Below are 20,000 nucleotides of genomic sequence, written 5' to 3' on the forward strand. Positions count from 1 at the left end.
CGACTTTTCAATCTTTAGAGAAACAAGAAAGTCATTACAGTTATCCATTGCTCACCTGAATGGAAATTGTTCAATTTCTAGGAACCATGGTCTGAAGATGGTGTCAAAACTAAATTTTATAAATAACCTTAAAGTTGCCTTAATTCCTAAGTAACCACAAACAATTGTTCAGTAATGATCCAATAATGGGTAGAAGCTGTTTAAAAATCTCTCTTTTTTTAGACCCAGCAGCCAGTAAAAAGGCTGGTAATTTTTTTTTTGAACCCACTTGATTAAGTGAAGTACTAATTAATGTTACTGAGTGATAGTAAATCCACATACCAACGTACATTTACTACCAAGTTTATGATGATTTCTTCCATTAATCATTGTTAATTGGTATAAGAAAAGTTTTGTAGAGAAATTATTATTTTTAAAAGTGAATCTGACTATTATTGTCAAAAGTATTTTGTTTGCTTTTCTGTTGTTTTTTGTGCATATTTTAACATACTATTGTTTGGTAATATTTCTGTTGTTGATCCACCGAATCGACTTTCCTGGATAACTAACCAGTTCTAACCACTTTTACTGCAAATAACAGACTAGTAATCCCACAGACATGTAATTCCTGAAGCAGCAATGAGAGACAAATGATCATTAAACTCAATGTCTGAGATCCACTGGCACAGAGGAATTAGTTTTCATTATTATTATAAGCCAATAGTAATAGATAACCCTGAACATTTGGTTCTGTTGAGCTAAAAAGCAATTATATCAGCAACTTGATATTTTCACAGGGGATTCAGATTTTTCCCATTAAAGTAAAATAGTTTTTGTTTTAAAATCTAGAAAAAAAATCAAGGTTTGGTGATAATATTTCCTTTTTCCTTTAAAATGGTTTAAGTAAGTTGTTGTGAAAGAATGAAAATGTATAAAAGTAATTAACATCAACTAAAAAGGAAAGGTTTTTTTTTTTCAAAATGAAAATACATGCACATACATTTTAACTTAATACATAGACAATCACCAAATTCTTCCCATCAGAGATCTTTTCTTGACAGAAATGTGGAATACTATCACAATTTCACTTTTCACATTTCTTTGTTTCCTTTTCCTTTTCTTTTTATTTATTTTTTATTTTCAATCTTACTTACACTGTACAGGACACATTGTACTGATATTACTGATGGAAGAGAACTTCTAAACCTTGAGACCCCTTTGCCATACACTTCCTGTTTTATTTTAGGCTTGATATATGAGTTATCCCCTCTCCTTCCATAGGATAATTGGGATGCTTCTTTAAATGAAGCAATCAGACAACAATAATTAGTGAGAAGCAAGTGTATTAAAGTCAGCAACCATAACCACTTGATCTTGGAGGTCCCCTTGCTCACTTGTTTATAACTAGTAATCAGTGGAACCTGTCTAATCCGAACTCGTCCGGACCAGAAGAAAGGTTCGGATTAGAAAGGTTCCCGGATTAGAAAGGTTTCCGAATTAGAAGGTTCTTTTACGTGTTTTTTCATGTTACATGTATTTGCAAAAAAGTTTAGGGAAAGAAAACGGGAATGCATTTGAAATTGCAATTGAGATATTTTATTTTTGCAGTCTCTTATCGTTCATTCTAATACATGTGAATACAAAAATAAAGAAATGAAAATAAATAAATAAGCAAAAAAATATTATTTCCTCAAGGGTAAGTTAACCTACGATGTTTAACAGGAGGCCGAGACATAATTAAATATTCATACCAGCATTTGTCAATTGTTGTTTACTCTTATCCGATTCAGCGACTATCCGAATTCACTGACAGTTTCTATTAATTTTCATTGCTTAATCACGTTTCATTGAATCCATTACAAAGGATCAAAAGATATTTTTATTGCATTATATCAAAATATTTATTGAAGGTGACGAAAAACAATCAATTAAGCAATTATAGAAGATATGAAATAAGCTAAGTATAATTTTCACACCTTCGCAGATCATACGTTTCACCCATTAACACATCAGTTTGGTGTATGTTTACACCTGCCAGATGTGCGATTATTTGTTATTTTGAATAAAGGCGTGACATTTGGCAAAATCTGTTCGGATCCGAGAGGTAAATTTTAGAGTATAATAAGAACAAAAATTGAAAAAATCGTCCAGAATTCGGAGTAGACAGGTTCCGGATCCGAAAGGTTTTTTATTATTGTAAATAGAACGAATAAAGTCGGGACCGGACACTTCGTTCGGATAAGAAAGGATTCCGGATTAGAAGGGTTCGAATTAGCAAGGCTCCACTGTAACTAGTAATCCAACACTGGATTTTCGGAATCAGTTTCACTCTTTAGGTAATACCAAAGATCTCCACTAAAATTATTTGAATCTGACACTAGTGGAAGAAAAAAGTCCCCAAGATTATTAATTTTGTTATTTAATCATAAAATGATAAATAAATTAAGGATCCCTAAACAAACAAGCAAACAGACTATGTAAGTTTTAAATAACTGCTTTTCTTTAAGATATAAAAATATATTTTTTCTCACCTGTGCAGATCTTCCTAGGCGTATTAACTGGGCTACAGCTCTACGGGCAGCACGAGGACCTCCCCTAAGGGACCGCTCTGGTGACACCTGTAACTCACTCATCAAACCTTCTGTTAGCAACTTCACTCTGTGATCAATCCTAGCTCTGTAAAAGTAAAATGACATTAAATTTTATAAAATACTTACTACATTTACACAATTATGATATACAAATGTCACGCCTAAGAGCATTCAAGGAGATAAAAACAACAAATTTAAGATCTAGGAAGATGTTGACCTTAGTGGTCTCAATAGTGGGGTCAAATAAAGAATAATACAAATAATTGGACTGAATCTGGTGGTCTTAAAAGTGGAAAAGCAGGTGGTCTTAATTCTGGATAAAGTAACCATTAACATATAAAAGAACAGAAAATTCTGTGTTTAAAAATGGTTTTACTATAGGGGTGGTCTTAATTTCAGGGAAGTCTTAAGTAGGGATTCTACTGTATAACACATGTCATGTAAAAGACTTGACTTTGGTGTCATAAATGCGCAGTAAAATGTCATACATAGTTTAAATGTTATAAAACAAAGACTTTGGGGTGGTCATAAGTACGGATTCTACTGTATATTACATGACATGTAAAGACCTTACTTTTCTGTCATAAAATGTGCAGTATTGGTGTCATAAAATGTGCAGTAAAATGTTATAAATATTTTCAAATGACATTAAACAAAGACTATCATTTAATGATTTTCATATTTTGTTTAATTTTGCAGAGGGCAACAATGATTTTATACAATTTCTCTGAACAGGAATGACCAAATGAGCTGCCATAGGTTAAAATCCTCCCTGAAGAAGTGATCTCCCTTTCATGTCTGGATTTATTCTAGCAAGTTTATAGCACTAATGTTGTTATAATGCTTGATTATATAAAGATTTAAATTAATTATGGTCCTCATAAAAATGTTGCAATTTTAAAGGCAACTAGTAACATAGAAGTACTTTCTGTTTACCAACAATGTGCTCGACAGTGGTCAGTGCTTTACATAAATAAAAGGGACATAACTCCATAACTAGAAATGTGTCCATAGGACACAGATGCCCCCACACACCACTGTTCTGTCAATCTTATGACTCTAGGTCAAATATTTTTTGGACAACATGTGCCACAAGTTGAAAACTAAAAATCAACAAAGGGCCATAATTCTGTTAAATTTGGTCGCAGCAAAAATTCCTTCCTTTACTACCATCTACACATTAAGATTGTTCATCCCTTGAAGTTTAAGCAAAATCTGCCATCCGGTTTAAGAGGAGTTGCATTCACAAAATTTCTACATAGTATATAGTGAAAAAATCAACAAAGGGTCATAATTCTGTAAAATTTGGTCGCAGCAAAAATTCCTTTCTTTACTACCATCTACACATTAAGGTTATTCATCCCTGGAAGTTTAAGCAAAATCTGCCATTCGGTTTAAGAGGAGTTGGGTTCACAAAATTTCTACATAGTATAAAGTGAAAAAATCAACAAAGGGCCATAATTCTGTTAAATTTGGTCGCAGCAAAAAATCCTTCGTTTACTACAATCTACATATTAAGGTTGTTCATCCCTGGAAGTTTAAGCAAAATCTGCCATCCGGTTTAAGAGGAGTTGCGTTCACAAAATTTCTACATAGTATCTTGTGAAAAAATCAACAAAGGGCCATAATTCTGTTAAATTTGGTCGCAGCGAAAATTCCTTCCTTTACTACCATCTACACATTAAGGTTGTTCATCCCTTGAAGTTTAAGCAAAATCTGCCATCCGGTTTAAGAGGAGTTGCATTCACAAAATTTCTACATAGTATATAGTGAAAAAAATCAACAAAGGGTCATAATTCTGTAAAATTTGGTCGCAGCAAAAATTCCTTTCTTTACTACCATCTACACATTAAGGTTATTCATCCCTGGAAGTTTAAGCAAAATCTGCCATCCGGTTTCAGAGGAGTTGCGTTCACAAAATTTCTACATAGTATAAAGTGAAAAAATCAACAAAGGGCCATAATTCTGTTAAATTTGGTCACAGCAAAAATTCCTTCCTTAACTACCATCTACATATTAAGGTTGTTCATCCCTGGAAGTTTAAGCAAAATCTGCCATCCGGTTTAAGAGGAGTTGCGTTCACAAAATTTATACATAGTATCTAGTGAAAAAATCAACAAAGGGCCATAATTCTGTAAAATTTGGTCACAGCGAAAATTCCTTCCTTTACTACCATCTACACATTAAGGTTGTTCATCCCTGTAAGTTTAAGCAAAATCTGCCATTCGGTTTAAGAGGAGTTGCGTTCACAAGATTTCGGGACGGATGGACGGACTGACAAGTGCAACGCTTTCTGCTCCCACATTGTGGGGGCATCTATATGCTCCCACATTGTGGGGGCATAAAAAGGTAACTCAGAGTCATGAGGCATGTGCCCATCATATATGATAATCACAGAGAACAAGTGTTTGAAGTTTCAACCCATTCTCTTCAGTAGTTTTAGAGATACCAACTTGCATGCAAAAAAAGTGTGATGCCCATATATTGGTAAGTACAATAACTCTCCTATTCTTGGAATAGTCAAGCAAAGAAAGAATTCCGTTTTCTATTTGGTACCAGTTAAGAGTAAAAGATATAACTAATAACTTATAATCTCAATATTTTCTTTCGCTTGGGTTCTACATCAATACAACAAATGTCAACAGAGAATTACCAGCTTTACTAGAGAAGGTTTTGTCTTTGTCCTAATGGTATAAAATAGTGCATAAAGTACCTGAATTCTTTGATGGCAGGAGTTTTCTGACATTCTTTTAGCTGGTCATTCACTGAAATGAAATTGTTTAATAATACTGTCAATTAAATCATGACCAAAAATATGTTTGTCAAATAACAGAACAAATTATTTTGTTTCTTTCTTTCAGAAATATCACTTAGAACCTTACCTTGCACAAAGACTTTCTACAGTAAAATTTCTAAAAGCAGTCGCCTCGAGGATGCATTTATTTGCACAAAACAGCTGATTTCTTTGAGTAACAAGTACTACTAACTAAGTAATATGATTAACCTATTCAAAGCCTGAATGGTAGTCAATAAGCTTTGCACTGAATAGGTGACAGCTCTAAGTTGATTGGAAAAGAATATCACATGTACAGCAAGAAAACTAGTTTTATAGATTAAGAAATTCATGATGTAATATCACCAACATTCAAGAGAGCAGATATTAAAGTTTACCTCTTTCAACAAGGTCAACAGCTCCTTCGAAATCTCTCTGTGCTATACACATATCTAAATCTTCTGGCAGTTCCTGTAACCAATCAGCTGCTAGTAACTCTGTTTCCATGGCATCAGTAGCACTATCCACTTCATCTGTCTCTGCTGATACTGAAGACAAAATATCAATTTAACAAACTGTGTCCCTCTTCAGGGGCTTTTTTTCCTTCTATAGCAGAGGCTGTTAAAAGGCCGCTTCCACAAAGAAAAAATTCTTAAAAATCATGCAGTTTTCCCTAAAAATTTGAAAAAGTTTTTTCTCCCCCTTTTGCAAAAATAATGTATAATTTCCAAAAAAAATTAAGGGCGGGGCTGCTTCCCCAACCTTTGAAAAAAGCCCTGCTCTTCCATCTAGTGCTTTTTATATGAGATGTGAGTTAATCAGTGATAGTTTATGTTTGGAGAGTTTACAAGTCTGAGTTTATGAATCTGAAGCTTATGAATATTAAGTTTACAAGTGGTGAATTTTTAAGTAATGAGTTTATGTGTGCTGTATTCTACTTGTTCAAAATGCCCTACAATTTAGTTTAATTTATATGAATGTGTTTTGTGTTTTAGTCTGATTGTGTTGGAAGCTGTGTTTGAGTTAATGAGTGCAAGTTTACAAGTCTTAGATATCTTGTTACCAAGGCGGGTGCCATATTCATGATTTATGTTGATAAACTCATGGCAAGTGTTAAAATATAAAATATGCATTATCTCAAAGGTTTATGATGTTAACATAGCTAGAATATAAATATAATGAATACAGATTGGCCTATGACAATTTAGAATTCACATGTACAAAGGCCCTTCAATTTATTTTAGCTTATAAGAATGTGTTTTAGTTTGATTGTGATGGAAACTGTTAACTTGATTGTGATGGAAACTGTTAACTTATTAAAACACTCTCTAATCCGTTCCTGGAACCAACCAGTACTAAGCAACGAGTGTAAAGTTTCTTGTTCAAGAAAACAACTGCTTGCCCCAGACTAGGTTTGAACCCACGCGGCAAAAAATTGTTAAGACTACTAGTCAAAGTGATAACCACTCGGCCATGTCGCTTTTACAATTTGCCTTTAAATGGCTAAATGTTACTATAGTATAGCCTTTAAAACATCACGTTTATAAGAACTGAGATTACTTACAGGCTCTATCCTCATCCTGTTTCTGTGCGGCATGAGCAGAGGCCGTCATCTGTTGTTCTGCCAGCCGGGCTACAGTCTCTTTCTTCAGCTTGTCTCTAGCTAACTTTTTCTTTTTTGTGTCTTCTAAAATATCCAGCCATTGCCTCTGTAATATAATTTATAAACTGATTTAGTTAGTCAGTTAGTTATATGTAGTAACAATGTAGTTAGCTTGTTTTTGTTTGTTTGTTTCATTTTAGGCCTTTTCCCCAACAGTATTTCAGTCATATAGGCGGGTAGTTTCCTAACCATCGTTCCTGGAGAGTATGTAGTTAGTAAAAGAAAGTTATAGTTATATAGTTAGCTATAGTTACATGTATATAGTTACTTATAGTTAGCTAGTTAGTAACTTATAGCAAGTACTGTAAGCTATAGTTAGTTAATTAGTTAAACAACTGATCTCTGAATATTTACCTTCGACTTGGCACTATCGGCTTGGTAGATTTTCGAGTCAGGAAACATTAACACTTTGAAAGCATTTTTAACTGGACCAGCATCTCTTATGTTTACAATGGCAAGATTATCTAGTTCATATAAACCTTGAAATCTATATCTTACTGGCCCTCGTCTGAAATAATACAATTTGAAATCTATATCATACTGGCCCTCATCTGAAATAATACAATTTGAAATCTATATTGTACTGGCCCTCGTCTGAAATAATACAATTTGAAATCTATATCGTCCTGGCCCTCATCTTAAAGAATAAAATTTCACACATCATTCTCAATGTAATTTTTATTGCCTGTCTTTCTGATGTGACATAATCACTTTCTGAAAGAATGACTCTTAAATGAGATCACTTTACAATATAAAAAAGCTCTTCCATTTAAAAAAACACCTTTAAGAGGTACTTCTGACACATTTGTTCTAAGGAAGACGTCATTATTGCCATTATTATTGAAGTTATAAATCCATATGCTACCATAAGAAATAAAGTGCTAAATCAATATATTAGTTTTTGTAATTTCTTTTCAAAATATCATTTCTTTGAAATATAATATAAAATATAATTCGAAAAATGCAAGAAAAAAAATCAAACACCAGCTGTCTTCACAAACAGGAATATCTAGCTCTCGGGAGCCACTTAACTGCTGTATACAGTTACCCCCCGAGCTAGATATTCTGATCTGTACCGGCAGCATTTTCAACAAATTGTTTTTTTGTTGTTTTTTATTCAAAATAATAACATAATACTTCATAAAGACAGGCAGTAACCTCAGAAGAGCACTGGATTCTATACTTGTTTTATAACAAGTTTTTTCACCACTTAAATACATATTGTCATCTTTGTGCAATAACTGGTTAACTCCTATTAAATTAAGAAGGACTTAACCCGTTACTGCACTAAGGTGATGATATACATCTCAGCAACTCGCAACATGTGTACCCATGTGTTCAAAGAAATTATCATTTTAAAGATTCTCTTAAAGGTCAACAGACCTAATACACACTGCTGTAATCAGAAAGACTTTTTGCTCCTTTATTCATGATTATAAATGAAAGTGTTTCTATAAAGTATTTTGATCAAGGAACTCTTCTTTGCTTTGAGTGGATTTTGCACATTGAGAATCGAGGATCTCACAAAGTATGAAGCACTGAATGTAATCTGGTCTAGTAAAATCCATTAAAGTCAAATACAAGAACTTAACCAAGTCATATCTCTTATAATATGACCCTTTTCTTATATATACCTTGAAGGCTTCTTATATTTAAACTACTCACTTTTGAAACCATAACATAATGCTATTCCATCGGTAAAGTAATTCAGGATCAAACATGATGCGTATACAAGATGTTTACTCCACAGATTTCTTTCGTTTGTGTCATATTTGTTCATATAACATATCAAAATATCTACACTACGTGTATATGATATAATATATAACCTGTTTGGAAGCCAGGAGGCAATCATTAAGCTGTCATTCAGCAAGAACATGTGAACTCTTTGCACTTGAGCGAATGATTCCATGTGTAATTCTGCCAGGTCTCCATTGTGTATTAGTTGTCTACCTGGAACTTCTGTTACACTCTGAAAGACAAACATAAAACATGACAATTCCAAGATTAAAGCTCTTTGCTAAAGACATTTAGACATGTTAACTTAACATTTAATTAGGATTAATTTGAACTTTGCATGATCTTAGAAACTGATCACAGAAATCTTATGAAACAATTTTCATTCTGCAAATGCCTTTAACAAGTTAATATAAGAATTTAAGGAGAAAATAGCTGATACATAAGTGGCCTGTTGCTATAAGCAGGTCTAGACCTCACTCTTTACTTTACTAATGACCATGTTCATCGTAAGACATGAGCATTGTTTAGAACTAAGAGCTTCTTGAATAAGTATTAGACAACTAATAGTTTCTATAGTGAACAATAACAGAACTGAACAAAAAATCTGTTGGTAAAACTAAACAAGAGGGCCATGATGGCCCTGAGGTCGCTCACCTGTATATAGCCCCCCCCCACCCCCAGGCCAATTTTTACCCAAGGGCTTTTATTTGTTTATTTGAACAGACTTGGTAGACACCCATAAGAAGATGTTTCATGTTAAACATCTAAGTTCTAGCTCATTGGGTTTTTTAAAAGAAGATTTTTAAAGTTTTTACTATACACATATAGTTAAAAACAATGACACCCCTGGGGCAGGGCCAGTTTTGACCCCAGGGCTTTTATTTGAACAAACTTTGTAGATATTTACTTAAAGATGTTTCATGCTTAATATCTAAACTATTTGGGTTTTTTCAAAGAAGATTTTTAAGTTTTTGCTATACACATATAAGGAAAATCAATGACCCCCCCGGGCGGGGCCAGTTTTGACCCCAGGGCTTTTATTTGAACATACTTGGTAGACACCCATTAGAACATGTTTCATGCTAAATATCTTAGCTCTAGCTCTTTGAGTTCTTTAAAAGAAGATTTTTTTTAAGTTTTTGGGGCGGGGCCAATTTTGACCCCAGGGCTTTTATTTGAACAGACTTGGTAGACACTCATTAGAAGATGTTTCATGCTAAATATCTTAGCTCTAGCTCTTTGGGTTCTTTAAAAGAAGATTTTTTAAGTTTTTACAATATGCATATAGGGAAAATCTATGACCCCCGGGGCGGGGCCAATTTTGACCCCAGGGCTTTTATTTGAACAAACTTGGTAGACACTCACTAAAAGATGTTTCATGCCAAATATCTTAGCTTTAGCTCTTTGGGTTCTTTAAAAGAAGATTTTTTAAGTTTTTACTATATGCATATAGGGAAAATCAATGACCCCCTGGGGCGGGGCCAATTTTGACCCCAGGGCTTTTATATGAACAAACTTGGTAGACACTCACTAGAAGATGTTTCATGCCAAATATCTAAGATCTAGCTCTTAGGGTTGTTTTAAAGAAGATATTTAAAGATTTTTCTTTCGGTTGCCATGGCAACCAGAGTTCTGCATGGAATTAAATTCTTTGAACAATTTTTAAAGGTGACCACCAAAGGAAGATTCCTGTGAAGTTTGGATGAAATTGGCTCAGTGGTTTATGAGGAGATGTCATTTAAAGCAAAAGTTTACGGACGGACGACGGACGGACGCCGGACGAAAAGCGATCACAAAAGCTCACCCTGTCACTTTGTGACAGGTGAGCTAAAAATATGACCCATTCAGTGAGCTATTGTCTTGGCAAATAAATTTATTATTTTACAAGTAATATGTTCTTAATAAATAAGAGTTGAAAGCAAATCGATTCTAATAAAATCCAAAAGACTCACTATTGGTTAAACAATTTTATACCTGTATTAAACTTATACATGAATCAGTAAGGCAAGTAAATGTAATTTATCTGCGTTAAACCTGAAAAGCATGTAAAGTTCAAGGTTTTTTTTTTTTGTGTAAAATTATTATCTAATTACAGTACTTGCTTTAAATTCAAAGGTAAGCTAACAATTAGTGCAGTTACTGGTTAAGTTCTTTTAAATCTAATAGCAGTTAACCAGTTTTTGCACAAAGGTGACAATATATAGATAATTTTCATCTTATACATACAGAGCATCCCTCAACTTTCTCTAGCAGGAAGGCAAGGTTACGCCGGGTTTCCTCCTCCGGGTTTTCCGGTTCTGCTTCCTTCGGAGCTTCCTCAACAACAGCTGAAAAAATATTGAACAAAATATCACAATTTGATACGTTCATGTATTTATTTCAATAACCTAAAATGAAAAAAAGTTTATATCTTTGCAAACATTATAAAATTAATGTTATGATATAAATTCTTTTGACAGGTTATAAAACTGTATAATTATAATTATAAGCTTATATAACTATCATGGAGTACATGTAGTAGCTTAGGATATATACCCTTACAACTGCTAATACTGGGAAATGATAGTCACCGGAGTAAAGAATCACTTGAAGTTATAGTTTATCAATAACTAAACTTGCTTCTTTACAAAATGATGAATTTATGTCACGCTTCAGAACTGTTCACTATTAGGAGACAAGATGTATATGCAGCTGGATAGCTCAGTTGGTAGAGTCTTGGAATGGTATTCTGAACGTTCCAGGTTCAATTCCCGGTCAGGCTGCACACTTTTCTGATTGACATTTCTGTGGCATTTAGTTAATATCTTTGTTGACATACAGAACAAGAAAAAATATCAGATTGTCAAACAATTAAGGTAGCAGGATACTTATCATTCCTGTAAAATTTTAAAAAAGAACAATTTTGATAATTACTATATTGTTATTTATATCTCAATCTAATAACTTGCTTTTCACTCTTAGGTACACTTTATATGAATTATAAATGAATATTAATTTTAATAATAGAAAGAATTTTCATTCCTAAAATGACTATTAATTGGAACTATTTATTGAAAAACTAGAAATGTATGGACAGGACAGTGATGCCCCAACACTCCACAGTTTTGCCGCTGTATTATACAGAGTCTGACAGACAGTGTGACAGAGCAACAGCAGGGTGGACAGACATTGGCAAATCTATATACCCCCCCCCCACACACACACACACTAATAACTGATCTATGCTGACAGTGAATAAGAAAAAAAATATCAAATTATCAATAATACCTTTATCACTAACGAGGGACATTTCTAACATTGTGTTCATCAGCTGCTTCTGTTCTGTTAACATGTGACTCACTTGATACATCTCTCCTTCAAGGACTGTACAACTATGTTAAAGAATGGTATGAAGTCATCAAATTGTTTCTGTATCTTACGAAAGACCAGTGGGCCAACAAAATTGTCAACTTACTGAATTCCCGATTTTAAACTTCGTGTCTGAATTCATATTTTCAACATATGATAAGGAATTCACGATTTAAGCTTCATGAATTTACGATTTTAAATTCATGAAGTTGGAATTGTGATGTTGAAATCATAAATTCATGAAGTTCAGAAATCGTAAATTCACAAAGATGAAATTGTAATTTTATTCATGAAGACGAAATCGGGAATTCGTGAAGTTGAAATCGTGAATTTTTGAAGTTGAAATCGGGAATTCATGAAATTGTATTCCTGAAGATGTAAACGTGAATTCATTAAGTTGAAATCATGAATTTGTGAAATTGAAATCATGAATTCATGAAGATGAAAAGTGAATTCACACAGATGAAATTGTAAATTAGTGAAGATGAAATTGGGAATTCATTAAGATGTAATGACCCCACCAGTCTTTTGTAATATCTTAACTAAAAATTCAGAAAACATCATACTGTAATCATTAACTTCTAAATAGATATATTAAAATGTTATTTACAATAATTTCAGATTCCTCCTCAGCTTTTGGAGAACAGGCGTATGTCCACATCAAAATAACTTTTAACAAGGAAACAAAAGCATTTATGAGTCATAATAATTTTATTATCAAGAACTACAGAAAGTACTGAAAGTTTTAAGTCAATTTATTTTGTAGGGAATATTTTGAAAAGGGCAATAGAGACCAATACAAATTTCATTCCATTATACAACAAGAGCTGTCAGTAGGACAGCACGCTCGACTATTCTAAGTGCTTGATAGTAAAAGAGCCTTGATAATGTTAAATTTTTTAAGTTCACAAAAGGGCTATTTTTTTTTATAAATTCATGTTATAGGCCTTAGAGAAAGTATAATTATACTGTTATGGCTTGACTATTTGGAAGGTAATGTCACAAGGGTGTTTTATTGAGTATAATAATACTAATTACCTATGAATACATAAATTTGACAGAAAAGGTACAAAGGCTTGTTATTAAGATGTTTTATCAAGTAAGTCACTGCCTTATTATTATGAATGCATAAAATTGTCCCAAAAAAGGCACAAACCCTTCAGTAGTTATTGAGATAACAGCTTACAAGCAAAACTTTACCATGAATTTGTAAGTTGAAAAAGGCGAGAAAAATCAGCCTAAATGCAAGATAGAATTATGGATCTTTGTCAGTGACCTACAATTATGACCCTAAATGCATATGTGAAGTTTTAAATAAATATCTTTAATAGTTATTGAGATATGTAAAACTTGCATGTAAACATCAACCAAGAGACTAAGTAGAAAAGGGGATATGAATCAGCCTTAATGCAAGATAGAGTTATGGAACTTGGTCAGTGACATACAATTATGACCCTCCAATTATGACCCTAAGTGCATGTGTAAAGTTTCAAGTAAATATCTTTGAAGACCTTTAACCTTTAACCAAAATTTCTAAGTTTCAAAGGGGCAAATTATTCTGCAAATATTGCAGGCAAAGTAATGCAATTTTGCAAACTGATGTACATTGTTACTATAAAAAAAGTATTTTAAATTTCAATTGAATATCTACATTGTTACTATAAAAAAAAGTATTTTAAATTTCAATTGAATATCTCAAGCAATAATTAAGATATTTGACTTTACAAAAAATTTTAACCAAAATTTCTAAGTTAAAAAGGGGCATAATTCTGTCAATATTGTAGGCAGATTTATCCAACTTGTCAATCTGATGTACCTTGTTACTATAAATAAGTATTGTAAGTTTCAATTGAATATCTCAAGTAGTAATTGAGATATTTGACTTTACAAAAAACTTTAACCAACGCAGACGCCGACGCGGACGCTGACGCCGGGGCGACTACAATAGCTCTCATATTCTTCGAATAGTCGAGCTAAAAATACACTTTAACATTCATATCTTTTGGAGAAACCAGAATAGTAATGATTTTTAGGAATTGTTCACTTATCATGAAAAGATATCAAACAAGTCTCCCCTCTCCCCGACACAATAATTTCTGAAATATTCATTTATATGGTATACGATTTATCTATAAAGCATCTCCCAGTAGAAACCATATATTCTATAGATAAAAGTTTTATATAGCTCTCCGACTGTAGATATTCGAATAAAATAAAATGGTATTTCCACATTTATTGCCCATTTTACTTTATGAAACACAATGCAATAATTGTATTTGTAGACTGTTGTAAAATAACAGGAAGTTTATTGCTTCCATTCAACTATGAGATAGTGCTTCACTCTAGTTATTTCCCCTCATCAAATTGATATATAAATATCTGAACCAGAATTTTGCGTCTGATTTATTGCTCCCTTATGCACAGAACATCCACAGATCTAGTCTACCAATCATACTTCAAACTATCTACTGTTTTTATCTCCCCTTTATCAATATATTACAAAAGTTTAAGTCTTTATTTTTACCAAACATCATAAAATTGCATTTAATCTCTTTATTTTTTTTAGAAGAGTTAGTGCCCTTTAAAATTTACATTACTTAAGTATCTTGGGAAAATGGGGAAAAAAGATAAGAAAATCAAATAGATAGGAACAAATCCATGAGGCTTAAAAAAAGATAAGAAAATCAAATAGATAGGAACAAATCAATGAGGCTTAAGACCCTATGCTAAAGTAGTCACTTGCCATTTCAAGATTTAGCCTTACTTTATAATTAAGTTAAGACAGCTCTTTTTCTCTCTCCTTTTATTATATTCATGAAACAAATGCTTCTTTAAGCATCCGTATAGTGCATACTTATAAATGCCAAAATTTCTAGCCTGCTTCATTGAAAATTATTCCTGAAATTTACATAGTGGTATGCAACATTAGTTTATCTCTATTTTCAGCTTGCACAATTTTAATATTATAATACATGTCCCTGAAAAAGACACATGATACTAAAAATAGCATACAGAAAATGAGGCTGAAAATTAGTTTGGGCAAATGAGTATTTAAAAAAAAGGTTTCTAAATAAGAAAGTTACCATACTGATTACTCTTTTCTCGCATATGACAATACATTAAACATGTGTTATGAACCTTTCTTTACTTTACAATAATAATCAAAACACATTTATTTATATGACTATACCTACAATTTACCTTCAGATTTACAATTTTGCAGATATTAACTGTGAACTGTGCTAGAAATTAGGAAGTTAATTATTTTTATATACATGTGTTTCTATTATGAATGTTTTAAAAACTAGAAATTATTTCATTAATAAAATGAGTTGGTGGATGATAATGTCTGACCCTTCAATACAAGTGGAGGGTTAATCTTCAACTGGGGTCATGCTCAACCTTTTCTTATTTCTTAAGTCAAACACATCAATTAAAATATTGTAGAAAAGAATACTGCTAGAAAACATGGTTTTCTTGTATAAAATATAAATAGAATTTCATATTTAACCTTAATGGTCAAGGTCATTCAAAGGTCAAGGTCACATTAGAATTAATCATCTTGTCAGTATTCTATTGTCCAAGAATGAATCAAAACAAAGATATGACAATTTAAGATATTTCAATTAAATTTGATCCTGATGACTAGGTCAAAAAGGACAATGTTCTATTTAAATTATTCAACACAGGTTTTATCATAAGGATTCCTTCCTCCAAGGATAAATCAAATCCGTAAATAAATAACAATGTTATGACAACCTTAGCTGACTTCAATATATGACATTGATGGTCAAGGTCATATCTGAATAACTAAACATGTCATTTTTGTTATAAGAGATAAAATATAAAGTGAAAGGGGGATTACTATGCCCAAGTATGAAGGCAACCCATTCATTTCTTGCAAAGTAATTATTATAGCCAATTATAGCAAAAAAGTAAAATAATAATAAATTGACATTCAAGGTCAAGATAATTAAGTTTGATCCCCGTTTAGACATTGTCCTTAAGGTTGTTATGCATAAGTTTGAAGACGATCCATCCTAAATTTCAAAGTTACAGCCAATTATAGTAAAAATCAATCAAAATTCAATAATTTGACCTTACAGGTCAAGGTCATTAATGAGTGAAAGTCATAACCAATTGAGTCCACTTGAAAGTCTTGTCTAAAGGATTGTTGTGTCCATGTATGAAGACAATCCATTTACAAATAAGAAAGTTATAGCCAATTACAGCAAAAGGAGAGTGGTGACCTAGTGGTTAAGGTGTATGCCTCTCAACCCAGGGATCATGGGTTCCAGCCCTAATCGGGTCATGACCATGTTTCTTCATATGACATCAGTACTGGTTGGTTCCAGGAAGCGGACACAAAAGCGATCAATATAAGTTGCAAGAACTTGTTTCATAATCAAGCTTAAACAAATATGTTTAATTAAAACAAAAATCAAGCAAAGTCCAAACATTTGACCTTTAAAGTTCAGCCTGATTTACATAAAGATCTTGTGGAAGGTTGTTGTATTCAAGTATGAAGACAAACCATTAAGAGATAAAAAGATAATGCCAATGTTAAGGTTTCTGTATGGCAACAGCAATGGAATGATAACCTGACTGTAGCAGAATCTTATGGATCGGATATGAAATATAAATCATCCATCAGACAATGGTCACCTTTGATCTCCAAGTGTGACCTTGACCTTGGAGGTAAGGGTCTTGGTGTTGCACATGAAACATCATTTTATTGTGGTGAATATTTGTGCCCTGTCATTTTAAAATCACAAGGTGGATGAAAAAGTTATGGACCTTCCAAAAAAGGTGAGGGACAACAAAGTGTATAAGTGGTTAATTTTGTGACATGGAAATATTTGCCATTTTCGCAAACTGAAATTATTCGCAAATAATTGATCACGCAAAAATTACTTCTTTCTAGGCAAACTTTCTTTTATCATTTGAAAACATGTTTTCGTACAACATCTTAAATGAATAAGTTTGACTGTTCAGGTACTGAGATTAATTTTTCTCATTGCTTGTTTGTTTAAGTTTGGTCATGAAATGAAATAATATATGTTTCAATAACACATAAGGTTATTCATAGGAATGATTCAAAATATGACAAAGAAATGTGTGATCAGGTTCTTTATCAAACTAACAATAAATATTTCAATCAACTATATAAATAATAAAGGTCTTAAATTACTGAATAGGACGATGACAATAACGACATTTTCTTAACATGTACCAGCCCTGCTTAATTGAAGATGTCACAAAAACAGTATTAAATTCAATAAATCATATTTTTCGCAAATATTTCAGCACACAAAAAGTCCACTTTTTCACATTCGCAAACAATTTGTGATGCAAAAATATCCACTTATATACAGTAACACGTTTTACTCTTAATATAGTCAAGCTAGAAAATTAATGACTCCTAAAAACTGTAACGGAACAACCATAAAGAACTTGTAATAAACATTTGATAAATGTTCAAAGCAAAGCCTTGATTCTGATATTAAATAATGTTTTAAGTTTGAATTTAATGGCAAGGATACTGGATATTTCTCTTGCAGTTTCAATAAACTGTGAGTAGTTTTTGTAGACATTTTTCTTCAGCTCTTGGGCAGTTTTCTCAGAGAGTATATGGACCTTTTGTCTCATCTCCAACAATGGCATTTCCCCTTCTTCTGACAACCTGCTTATATCTGAAAACAAATAAAAACATTTGAGTAAATAAAAAATAACAATCTGAGACAAAAAAACTATGTAAAAAGGTGGTGGTGGTGGTAGTTTACCCTCTGGCTCACGGCAGTAAACCACTTTGAATTTACCAGAGCATAGTTCAGCCACCTTATCGTATCTTGGCAGGCTGTCAAGCAGTTTACCTTTCACCTTTGAAAACTTATTTATACTTCTGTACATAGAGGTACAGTTTTAATGACTGTAGATTATCAATCACACCGAAAGTGATGTGTACTGACCGGGAATCGACTGGGAATCAACCAGGATCGCCCTATTTACAGTCAAATGCTCTAACTATTGAGGTAATGGGATGGGGAGATAATTCATTAAATATAGGTGCTAAAGTTATGAACCTTGCAAATATGGTGTGAGTAAATGAAATATTACACATGAAAATTGAATGCCATGGCAATGTCAACTTCTGTGCAGAGATCATGGTTATTGTACAAGTTAGTGAGTATCAAATAAAGAAAAAGAAACTGTACAATTAGTACAATTTTTCATAACTCTAACTTGCCAAAATACGACTTGTTTAGGAAACTATACCTGTTTTAAAAGAGCATTAGTTGGAAACTAGGACTGTCTGTAAGACAGCATGCTTGACTATTTGCAGTGCTTGTCAGTATAAAAAGGGGCATTACTCTGTAACTCAGAGTTATGGGACTTGTGCCCATCAGTTTGAATCACAGAGAAGTGTGAGAAGTTTCAATTCATTCCCTTGAAGGGGACTTCAGTAGTTTTGTAACAAAATCTTAACCAGTGTGACCACAATAGTCAAGCTAAAAATGGATGCCATAATAATGCATCATCAGAACCCATAGGTATTTATTTTGCTAACTACATTTGAATGTAGTGTATATGAAACCAGTATGCCTAAATAACCTAGGATATAAACATAATTATGTACATATAACTTGTGAAGATCATGCTCATTACAATGGTAAATAAGCATGTAAAGAATGAAGCCATTGTAGAAGGTAGTACTGAAAACTGATCATGTGTAAGTTATCGACATACTTAAAGGTCATGGCCTTTCGATTCAAATGTAGTTAGCAGAATCAGTATTAAAACTGCCACAGAACAAGCAAGTATATACAACCGCAGGTCAATTTGTTAACAGTGTATTCATTTTGACTTAATCTTATCCAAGATGTACATCATGATATTGTTGAGACAGGTTATGTCATGTAAAAGAACTCTTACTTAAATGATATGTTTCATGGTTTGCTTATTGCTGCCATGTTTCTACATGTATTCATTTTCTCATATTTGTACCTAAAATGCAGTGCAAGTTGCAACATAGGAATTATCATTTATAACATATATATATATCATATATTTAGTAACACATTTGCAAACAAATCACTACATATGAACAGATGTTCACTAGGCAAAGCTATATACCAAAATTAATGCAGTGGTAGTATTTATCCCCAAAAAGATGTGATGTGTTTATATACCTATACCTTAGTCTAGTTAAAGCAAGTGACTCCTAGGACAGGGCCAATTTTGACTGAGGTCATGATTTGTATAACTTTAGTAGAAATCTACAAATTATTATATACTAAATATCTATGCTCTGAGATTTGTAGTTTCACACAACAAGACTTAAATATGTTTCCCTGTAATCAAGTGACCCCAGACGGACCAATTTTGACCCCTGGGGCAAGTTTAGTATCAATTTTGAAGACATTCAAAAGGTAATGCTACATGCTAAATATCTTAGCTGTTGCCATTGTACTAATTTGTAGTTTCACAAAACATAACTAAAGTGTGTTTGCATTTAATTATTACACAAAATATAAAAACTAAGTGATCACCAGGGTGAGGCCAATATTGTCCCAAGTGGCATAATTAATACCAGTTATTTTGTGGTCCACAAAGTGATGTTACATTATCTAAGTTCTGGGCATGTTAGCCAAAAGTTCTAGCCATACATGATTCAGGTACCGATAGCCTATACACACTGTGGGGGCCAGTTGTTCTACATTTTTTCAATGATAAGTAAAGTTAATAACCTGCCAGTTTTATTACATAACAAATAATTTTTTTTGAGTTAATATTACAGATGATATTCTGTATGATATTCTGTCATTTATACAGAATTATATTGTATTTCAATCTATAAAATCTAAAATCATTTTTTTCAACTGTGTTTGAATCCAGATGTAAACTA

At 32.6% G+C, this 20,000-nt stretch overlaps 1 protein-coding gene across 1 annotated transcript in view; it reads right to left on the minus strand.

The window, feature by feature from the left end:
• LOC132728202 (exocyst complex component 8-like) overlaps nucleotides 1–20,000 on the minus strand; it is a 38,423-nt gene that overhangs the window by 16,804 nt on the left and 1,619 nt on the right. The window contains exons 2-10 of the mRNA XM_060713837.1: nucleotides 17,638–17,787; nucleotides 12,014–12,109; nucleotides 10,973–11,073; nucleotides 8,836–8,978; nucleotides 7,361–7,514; nucleotides 6,908–7,052; nucleotides 5,742–5,891; nucleotides 5,284–5,335; nucleotides 2,511–2,655 (exon numbers count right to left, since the gene is read on the minus strand). Coding sequence (XP_060569820.1) covers nucleotides 2,511–2,655; nucleotides 5,284–5,335; nucleotides 5,742–5,891; nucleotides 6,908–7,052; nucleotides 7,361–7,514; nucleotides 8,836–8,978; nucleotides 10,973–11,073; nucleotides 12,014–12,109; nucleotides 17,638–17,787 — 1,136 coding nt within the window. The remainder of the gene's footprint in view (nucleotides 1–2,510; nucleotides 2,656–5,283; nucleotides 5,336–5,741; nucleotides 5,892–6,907; nucleotides 7,053–7,360; nucleotides 7,515–8,835; nucleotides 8,979–10,972; nucleotides 11,074–12,013; nucleotides 12,110–17,637; nucleotides 17,788–20,000) is intronic.

The sequence above is a fragment of the Ruditapes philippinarum genome, unplaced genomic scaffold, assembly GCF_026571515.1.
Source record: "Ruditapes philippinarum isolate M1 unplaced genomic scaffold, ASM2657151v2 ctg4221_1_1_1_1, whole genome shotgun sequence".
NCBI lineage: Eukaryota > Metazoa > Mollusca > Bivalvia > Venerida > Veneridae > Ruditapes > Ruditapes philippinarum.